Source organism: Mustela nivalis, assembly GCF_964662115.1.
Source record: "Mustela nivalis genome assembly, chromosome: 19".
Classification (NCBI taxonomy): Eukaryota; Metazoa; Chordata; class Mammalia; order Carnivora; family Mustelidae; genus Mustela; species Mustela nivalis.
Genome location: NC_139038.1, coordinates 37,050,481 through 37,060,134, shown reverse-complemented (window position 1 = coordinate 37,060,134; position 9,654 = coordinate 37,050,481). Strand labels below are relative to the sequence as shown.

General features: G+C 60.3%; 1 protein-coding gene across 1 annotated transcript; it reads left to right on the top strand.

Moving 5' to 3' along the window:
• The first annotated feature begins 5,297 nt into the window (after nucleotides 1–5,297).
• Nucleotides 5,298–9,282, top strand: KREMEN2 (kringle containing transmembrane protein 2). Its single transcript, XM_082712548.1, has 9 exons — nucleotides 5,298–5,688; nucleotides 5,944–6,118; nucleotides 6,899–6,990; nucleotides 7,093–7,217; nucleotides 7,418–7,571; nucleotides 7,868–8,200; nucleotides 8,268–8,390; nucleotides 8,473–8,551; nucleotides 8,782–9,282. The coding sequence occupies exons 1-9, from the start codon at nucleotides 5,547–5,549 to the stop codon at nucleotides 8,990–8,992; spliced, it is 1,434 nt and encodes a 477-aa protein (XP_082568674.1). The 5' UTR covers nucleotides 5,298–5,546; the 3' UTR covers nucleotides 8,993–9,282.
• The last annotated feature ends 372 nt before the right edge of the window (nucleotides 9,283–9,654 follow it).

Here is a 9,654-nt window from a genome sequence, read left to right as displayed (position 1 = left end):
GCCCCCCAGCGCCACCTGCCTGTCACCGTGTCACCCACACCCCATCCAGTTCACCCATTCAAAGTGTGCAACTCCGTGGCCCTCAGTATATTCACGAGTGGTGTGTCCGTCCAGCCATCTAATTCAAAAATATTCACCACCCCAAAAAGAAACCCCAGACCCGTTAGCCTCACTCGCTCTGCCCCTGACTTTCCCTCCTTGGTCAGGCTGGTGGGGTTCCTTTCTCTGGGGCTGGGCGGTTTTGGGGAATTCAGGTGTCTGTCATAGCAAATACGTAGCTGGGGGGTGGAGCGCGCCCAAAAAGGCCCATGTAGTCCTCAGAGGCCTGGAAGCTGGAAGCCTGAGATCAGAGTGCGGGTGCCAGCAAGTCCCGAGAGATCCTCCTTCCTGAGGTACAACGGCTGCCTTCTAGCTGGGTCCTCGTACTGGTTGGGGGTCCCAACCAGCTACCTACCTCTGCTCATAAGGGCACTAATCCATTGGGAGGCTGCACTCTGACCTCCTAAAGGCTCCACCTCCTAAGATCATCACATTTTTTTTTAAGATTTTATTTATTTATTTGTAAGAGAGAGAGAGTGAGAGCGAGCACAGGCAGACAGAGTGGAAGGCAGAGTCAGAGGGAGAAGCAGGCTCCCTGCAGAGCAAGGAGCCCGATGTGGGACTCCATCCCAGGACGCCGGGATCATGACCCGAGCCGAAGGCAGCTGCTTAACCAACTGAGCCACCCAGGCGTCCCAGATCATCACATTTTATTAGGGTTTCAACATGCAGATTTCAGAGGGACACTGTCACTCCACAGCCCAGCTAAGGTGCTCTTAGAGTAAAGACAACCCTTTAGTTGGTCCTTATGTTAATAAACATCCCCATCCCAAGCCCCAGCCACCTGCTAGCTTGACCACAGCAGGCTCTCGTGTCCCCTTTCTGCAGTCCATCCCCATGATATCCAGAAAGCCGGGGGCATTTCTAGAGAGCAGTCCCATCACGAGGCACCTGGCCTGGGTGTTCTCTCTGGTTCCCACATCAATATGACACCTGGTTCAAGGACCAAAACCCAGAGGTACAGGGGCAGGGCGTCCTCTGGCAAACAGCGAAGGACAGGGCAGCCTCTGGCCTTGGGTCATATCCTCACCACAGCCCTGCAGAGCCCAGACCCTTGTGGCTGCTCACCCCACTGCCCTCCCGAGGGCTCAGGGGTGTACTAGAAGAGCCCCTCAGCTTTGGAGATAAGGCCCTGGCTTGAGCCTTGGGCTCTGGCCTCGCACACCCAGTGCTTGAGAGAAAGGAGGAGAATTTGCCTTGCACCTAGCAAGTGCTCAAAAAAATTTGTTAAAGATGTGATTGAATAAATGAAGAAGGAAGGGAGGGGGACCAGTGAGGGTCCTGCTCAGGCCCCTGTCCCACATCCATTGGACTCTGGCTGGTGGAAGTGACCCAAATGTCCATCAACAGATAAATGTATAAAGAAAATGTGGTCTAGCCATACCATGGGCTATTATGAAGCCTTAAAAAAGAGGGAAATCTGTTATGTTTTGTGATTCCACTTTTATGGAATACCTAAAGTAGTAAAAAAAAAAAAATCACAGAAATTGGAAGTAGAAAGGTGATTCTGGGGGGCTGGGAGAGGGGAGGGGAATTAATGTTTGATGAGAGAGAGCTTCAGCATTGCGAATATGCTTAACATCATTGTAATGTTCGCTTAAAAATGGCTAAGATGAGGGATGCCAGGGTGGCTCAGTTGGTTAAGCTGCTGCCTTCGGCTCAGGTCATGATCCCAGCGTTCTGGAATCGAGTCCCACATCAGGCTCCTTGCTCAGCGGGAGCCTGCTTCTCCGTCTGCCTCTGCCTGCCACTCTGTCTGCCTGTGCTCACTCTGACAAATAAATAAATAAAAATCTTTTTTTTTAAATGGCTAAGATGATAAAGTTAATGTTAGGTGTTGTTTACTACTGGGAAAAAAAAATGAGCAGATGCCAAGAGCCAGAAGGTTCTTGCAGTTCACCAACCCCCAACAAAAGACTCTGGCTGCCAGAGGCGTTGTAGAGGGTTAGAGTGGGGAGCCAAACATCATTTTGGAGTATGATTTGTCCAAGGAAGAGACCGTAGTGGCCCAGACTAGGGAAGTGGCAGTAAAGATGGAAAAGGGACAAGAGTTGAGCTGTCATGAATTGACTTGTGCGCTTCCCACCTTCCCATTCATGTGCAGAAGTGCCAACCCCCAGTATCAGAGTGGGATCCTATTTGGAAATAGGTCATTGCCGTTGTGATTAGTTACAATGAGGTCTTATACCTTGGGTGAGCTACTGAGCCAATATGACTGGGGGCCTTATAAAAAGGGGAAATTCGGATGCAGAGCCACACCCACAGGGAGAGCACCATGTGAAGACCGAGCCAGACACCCAGGTGATTCTTCTATAAGCCAAGGAACACCCGTGACGACCAAACAACCTCCAGAAGCAAGTGGAAAGGCATTGAACAAATCTGCACGCACAGCTCGCAGAAGGAGCCCTCCCCGCTTAGTCTCCGGATTCCGGTCCCCAGTCTGTGGGACTCTGCTCGGATGCCCTGGGAAAGCAATAGAGGAGACAGTAACTAGATGGGGCAGGAGGTGGGTCGAGGGAGCTAAGTTGTGCCAGTTGGCGTAACAAGGAAGCCTCTAGTCTCAGTGGCTACACAACACATGTTTATGTCTCATGTGTTGGTGGGCTCCTTCCATCAGGGCACTAAGGAATCCAGTTCCTTCCAACCTCCCCAGGCCTGGGCTCTCCCACATCTAATTGATGAAGGGATGAGAGAGAGCCCTGGCAGAGATCTCCAGGTGTGCTTTGCAAACCTGGAGATCTTGTTAAATACAGGTTCTGATGAAGGAGGTCTGGGCTGGAGCCTGAGAATCTGCATTTCTTTCTTTCTTTCTTTAAGATTTTATTTATTTATTTGACAGACAGAGACAGAGGGAATACAAGCAAGGAGTGGGAGAGGGAGAAGCAGGCTTCCCCCTGAGCAGGGAGCCTGATATGAGGCTCCATCCCAGGACGCTGGGATCACAACCCGAGCAGAAGGCAGAGGCTTAACCCTCGGAGCCACCCAGGTGCCCCAGAATCTGCATTTCCAACAAGAGTCTCAGGGATGCTGATGCTGCTGGTCTGGGCCCCCGCTTTTCAGTACCAGGAGACATCACTCCTGCCCACATCCATTGGCCTGAACTCATTCCCACAGTCAAATGCAAGGGAGTCTGGGAAGCTGAGTTCAGCTGTTTGTGTGGGAACTGGAGGAACCAGGATCAGGAAACACAGGTGGAGGGCCAGAGCAGGTAGGAGGGACAGAGTCCTCCCTGAAAAGCAGTACTGTTGTTCTGGAAGGATCAAGGGGAAGTCCTGACCGAGACTGTGGGGCCATTTAACCTTCCTGAACGCTCTGTAAGTGACAAGGTGAGGGCCAAGATCTTCTTTAATTTGAGGCTCTGTGAGTCATCTAGGACCAGAGCTTGCAAGGAGACACTGCCCCTCCTCTCAGTGCCCCAGTCCTGGATCTGAGCACCCCCTGCTGCTCATCCAGTAGCTCCTCTGTGGGAGACTGAGCCCTTGGGGACTGGGCAGCCAAAGTACAGTAAGTAGACTGCATGGACAGCTTGGTCCGTCCCTGCCATGACAGGAGCCAGTTCCTACTCTACTGTCCCTACTGACCACTATCCCTGTCCCCCCACCTAGTCCTTTCCTGGGCAGTCTGTTACCCTGGAGGTGACACTCCCCACGCACCTCCACTACAGAGGCTATGGCCCAGGCCTGCAGTCCCCTGAGGCTCTCTGTGGGCCAGAGATGTGGGGGGACACTTACAAGCCGCAGCAGCCACTGCCTCTCTCTGTAACCCTCTTGGGAGAAGGGGCCCAGGTCAAATGGTAGCCACAGGTTGTCCCCTGGTTAGGGGGGCCTTAGACAGGTTGTCTGTACTGGGCTAGCACGTGCAGCTGAGACTCCCAGTTCAGCGCTCAGCGTGGCCAGGGAACTGGGAGTGGAGCCCTGGCCAGCCTGGCCGCTGAGAGGGCTTCCCCAGGAGACGACACTGGTGTCCAATTCGAGTTTCAACAGCCCCTCCCCCCACTTCGAATGTTCCGTGGGCTGCCCGCCCCTAGGATCCAGGAACCTCATCACTGGGCACTAACTGTTAGGTCTCCCATCCCATGGTCGCCACCCACCAGAATCCTTCCTGAACGCCCCCTATCTTATGGGCGGGCACAGGTACGTCAGGGCTGGACAGCTTGGCGAGGACGTGGGGAGAGGTCTGGAGGCTGGATTGAGGGGCGAGGGATCTGGGCGGGGCGGGACCGCTCCCGGCCGGCTACCACCCATCTCCTCCCTGGCGCCCGCCCCCGCCCTCCCACGCACCTGCGCTGGCCTCCCCCCAAGCCCTGGGGGCAGCCGGCGGGCGGCGCTGGGAGATCAGAGGATTCGGAGGAGTCGGGCCCGGGGGAGGGGGCGGGGAATTTCCCCCCACGCCTGCCTGGGCCTGCTCCCCTCCCCCTCCCCCGCCAGGTTGGGGGCAGGGGGGGCTCCGCTGGGGGAATTCCACTGCGCTGGGAGGGCTCAGGCGAGCCTGGGCTGGGGGTCCTACGGAAAGAAGGGGGAAGACAGGAGGGGACAGGCTGGGACCAGGGGCGCAGCTGCCTTCCTCCCCAGACACCAGCTGCCCCTGCCTGTCCGGGATTGAAAGTCCACCATTCCCGCCTGTCTCGCGGGCGCGGGGGCAGGGAGTGGCACTTCCTCCGTCAAACCTGAGGCATTCGGTACTTGGAAAGAGGGACGCGAGGATCCGAAAGAGGGTGTGCGTTGGAGCTTCCGACAATGAATGGGTGACAGACTGGGAGTGCGTGCGTACCCTTGAATCAAGGGTGCCTGTGAACAGGAGACTCTGGGGTGTCCCAGGGGCGTGTGGCCTCGGGAGAAGGTCGCGTATCACTCCCATTAGGGTCTGTCTGTCCACCAGCGTGACCTGTCCTCCTCCACACACCCCTAGAACATGCAAGGACCTTGAGAGGGGGAGGGGAAGGGAGAAGCTTGCCGGGACACCGAGGGTCCCCGAGCAGTGGGTTGGGGGGGGATTGGCGTGGGAGGCGTCTGGACCTGCTGCCTCCGCTCCAGTCTCGGGCGGGGCTTCCCGGCCTCGGGGGATGGGGTGGGGAGGGAGGGACTCAAGGGGGAGGGACCCACAGAGGGACGCGAGGGGGGCAGGAGCCAGTGCGTTAGAGACCTGAGTGAGGGAGGCTCAGAGAGCAAGGCGCAGCGGGAGGGGGCGGGCGTGGAAGCCCAGGAGAGACCGGGAGCACTGAGGGGCAGTGACTGAGACGGCTCCTGGACAGAGAACCCCGGAGATATCCCCAGTGGGGACACAGGGGCAAAGAGACACCTCCAGGGGCAGAAACCCTGGAGGTAAATATCCACGGGAGTGACCGCCCTAGACGGAGAGCGCCTCCCAGAGTGGGACGAGAACAGACGGTCAGAGGACAACGCCCCCCCAGGTCGCCTGGAAGACCCCGGAGCGACCCCGGGGGCGGCATGGACCGTGCGTTGGCCAGTGCAACCTCTCTTTGGTTGGGGGTGATGGACACACAAGCCCCGCAGGGCCTCCTCCTTCTCCTCCTCTTCCTCCCGCTTCTGCCGCCACGCGGGGCCTCCGCGGGGAGCCTGCACAGCCCAGGTGAGTTTTGGCCCAACTCTGAGCCGTGGTCACCACTCTGTCCTCTACCTTCATGCCCAAGACCCGGGTCCAGAGGCTGAGGAGGGAGCAGAGCAGGTGGCAGGGGCAGCTGAGCAGCGCCAGGGCCCCACAGGCGCCGAGGGCGCTGTCTGGGCAGCCGGGAGCAGCGGGGGTGGCCGGGCAGTTGGAGTTGGGGGGGCGGTGAAGATGCGGGCGAAGGTCCGGACGCCCCCAGTCCCCGCGGTCGTCGTGCAGGCTTGTCCGAGTGCTTCCAGGTGAATGGAGCAGACTACCGCGGCCACCAGAACCGGACCGGGCCGCGCGGGGCCGGCCGCCCGTGCCTCTTCTGGGACCAGACGCAGCAGCACAGCTACAGCAGCGCCAGCGACCCCCAAGGCCGCTGGGGACTGGGCCCGCACAACTTCTGCCGGTGAGGGCCGGGCCTGCGCTGGGGGCGGGGCTGCGCGCCGCGGAGCCGGCGCTGGCCGGGGGAGTTGTAGGGGAATTGGAGAGCTTTGCTGGGCGGATACAAAGTCCACCCGGAGGGGCTGGGAGCGGAGCCTCCGCGAGGGACGAGGCCCAGCCACCCTGGGGGCGGGGCTGGCCGCTCAGAACACTGTCGCTCATGGGACCCGCCTTAGGTGCCCAAACTCTACCGTCTCAGGTCGGGTCTGGGCATTCAAGGAGGCCGCCCGGGCAGGATCCAGTCGGGGGTGGGGTGGGGTGCCGGGCCCTGGAGAGAGGGGCCGGGTCCTCGCGGTACAACTGATTTGAGAGACTCTACTCGTTATGGAGGGGTTGGGGGTTCTGAGCCACAACTGATGTCTGGACCTGAGCAGGAGGACACCACAAAGCTCAGGGTTCAGCACTTGTGCTCTAAAGCAGGGTCCCAAGGCAAGGGAAGTGGCTGAGGCCCAAGGCAGAGTTGGGGACAACACGTCTGGTGGCCTCAAAGTCCTTATGTATAAGGTCACGTCCTAGCAACAGCTGAAGCCCAAAATATGCCCTCAGGGTCCCTTTAAGGACTTCCCACCGAACCCTTTGGAAGTCCCAAAGCACGTGGGACAAACCAGAATTTGTGCGGCAACGGAGAGGAACACACAAATTCTAACACACACAGTGGCCATTTTGCGGATAGGCCGTGGGGTGGGGCCTGGGACTTGCAGCCTTTGGGGGTGCTGGATGGGGACCACTTGTCCTCCACGGGCAGGAACCCTGACGGAGACGTGCAGCCCTGGTGCTACGTAGCCGAGACAGAGGAGGGGATCTACTGGCGTTACTGCGATATCCCCACGTGCCACAGTGAGTGGGCCCTGTTGGACAAGGATGGGAATTTTCTGGGCTGCCTGCATAGACTTCTCTTCTGGGGGCACCCGACAAAGCCTGACTCCGCTGCCCCCTCAGTGCCCGGATACTTGGGTTGCTTCTTGGATTCGGGGGCACCCCCCGCCCTCAGTGGCCCCAGCGGCACCTCAACGAAGCTCACGGTCCAGGTGTGCCTTCGCTTCTGCCGCATGAAGGGCTACCAGGTACTGCCCCCACCTCCCGCCCAGAACGGCACCCTGAACTTGTCCTCAGCACCAAATCAACTCCCAGCCCTGACGTCAAACCCTGACGCTGATTTTGGAACCTCCGGTCCGATTCCCACTTGCGACCCAGACCCTAGGTTCCCACTACCCCGCCCCTGCCCCAACCGCTGCCTCTGGGGTCACCCAGTCTGTGCTCCCAGCTGGCGGGCGTGGAGGCTGGCTATGCCTGCTTCTGTGGCTCTGAAAGCGACCTGGACCGGGGACGCCCGGCCCCAGCTACGGACTGTGACCAGATTTGCTTCGGCCACCCTGGCCAGCTGTGCGGTGGCGATGGGCGTCTGGGTATCTACGAAGGTGAGGAGTGAGCGGGGAAGAGAGCCCTGGGGGAGCGCCGGATTCTGGGTGAGACCGGGGAGCGCGATGCCCTCATAGGGGGCGGGATCTGAGACGCGCAGAAGTGGAGACCCGGCCGAACCTGGGGGGTCAAAGGCCGGGCCTGGGTTGAGGGTGGGGCTTGAGGAGGGGAGTCACGGTCCACAGAAAGAGTGGGACCCGGCTCAGGTGGCAGCGGGACAGATCTGGGGTCGAGGCCCCGTAGGGGAGGAGAAGGAGCCTGGCCCCGAGATTCTGACTGCCGGCCCCGCCCACAGTGTCCGTGGGTTCCTGCCAGGGCAACTGGACGGCTCCTCAGGGCGTCGTCTACTCCCCGGACTTCCCGGACGAGTACGGGCCGGACCGGAACTGCAGCTGGTCGCTGAGCCCGCCGGGCGCCGCGCTGGAGCTCACCTTCCGCCTCTTCGAGTTGGCCGACCCGCGCGATCGGCTGGAGCTGCGCGACGCCGCCTCGGGCAGCCTGCTCCGCGCTTTCGACGGCGCCCGCCCGCCACCGCCCGGCCCGCTGCGCCTGCGCGCCGCCGCGCTGCGGCTCACCTTCCGCAGCGACGCGCGCGGCCACGCGCAGGGCTTCGCGCTCACCTACCGCGGTGAGCGTCCGCCTGGTCGCGCCCCCGCCCGCCGCCCCGCTGCCCCGCCTCACACTTCTCTCCGCAGGGCTACAGGACACCGACGACGACCCGGAGCCCAAGGGCTCGGCGCAGACCCCCGCGGCGCCCCCCGACTGGGCTAACGTCAGCTGCAGCCCCCGGCCCGGAGCTCCAGAGGCCGCGATGGGAGGTGAGGCGGGCGTGCGAGGCGGGAGGGAGTTCAGGGAGACGCCCTTTCCAGACCCCTTCCTCACAGCACGGTGCGCCCGCAGCCCGGGTCTTCTCGACGGTGACGGCCATCTCGGTGCTGCTGCTGCTGTTCCTGTCGCTGCTGCGCCTGCTTCGCCGACGGTGCGCCCCCTGGGTTAGGGCCTGAGGGCGGACGCCTTGATGGCCCGGGGAAGGGGGGCTCTGCTGGGAAGCTGGGGCCTCCAAGGGGAACAGAACGGGGAGGAAATCCTGGATTCTCGAGGGTCGAAGCCTTGCGTCCACACAGGGAATCGCACGTGGGATCGCAGGTGAAGCAGGACGCTGGAGGTAAGATTGGTTGAGGGTTCGGCTGACGTCTGCTCCCTCTCTAGGAGCTGTCTGCTGGCTCCGGGAAAAGGTCCCCCAGCGTTGGGGCCTTCCCGGGGCCCCGGGAGAAGCTGGGTTGTGTGGTACCGCCGGCCTCGAGGGGTGGCCCTGCCCTGCCCTCCCAGCGACTCTCAGGCTGTGGGTCTAGCCGCGAGTTACCGGCCCCTGAGCGCCTCCAGCCAGAGTTCCCTGCGCTCGCTCATCTCTGCTCTCTGACTCGGGAACCCCAGGGTCTACTGGACCCTCTGCCAGAGGGATGGACACCCGAGACTTCATGCCAACTCTACATTGACCTTCTGCCCCTGTACGGGCAGCTCGATTCCTGGTCATCCGGTGGCGGCCAGACATTGGACAAGAAGCATCTGATGCTATTGAGAACTTGGTCTGACTCTCAGGGTCCAGATGGTTGAGGCCAAAGGGCAAGAGGAACCCCAGCTTCCTTTCCTCATGAACCTTGATATGGGGGTGTCTGATTTCAGGTTGCTTTGAAAAGAGCCTCTTGGTGGTGGTCCTGGACTGCTGCCCTAAGGGAAGTATGAGAGGTCAATAAAGTAGTCAAAAGACCAACTATAGACTTTAAATAAAGGACCTATTTTGGTACAGTTCTGCAAGTTCCTGCTTGATGGGAGGGGTTATGTTAATGAGAGTATCGGAGCCAGGGTTGGGTGTGTTCATGCAAATTAAGGCCGGTCCCCGGCCAGGAGTGATTTGGAGGCGCCTGTAATGCTGAAGACTGAGGAACAGTGGAGGCGAAAAGATGGGTGGGCGGGGTCCTGGAGACGGGAGGAGGAAGCCGGTTGTGGGGGTTAAGCCGGAGAAGGGACGCATTCCTGGACCCGCTTTAGGATGAACTCCGGCAGGGACCGACCTTTCTCCTT

Bases quoted from the DNA above. Each gene is read 5' to 3' on its own strand.
- KREMEN2 (XM_082712548.1), top strand. From the start codon at position 5,547: ATGGACCGTGCGTTGGCCAGTGCAACCTCTCTTTGGTTGGGGGTGATG. The intron at 5,689-5,943 runs GTGAGTTTTGGC...GTCGTCGTGCAG, and splicing joins GGGGAGCCTGCACAGCCCAG to GCTTGTCCGAGTGCTTCCAG. The intron at 8,552-8,781 runs GTGCGCCCCCTG...CTCCCTCTCTAG, and splicing joins CTGCGCCTGCTTCGCCGACG to GAGCTGTCTGCTGGCTCCGG.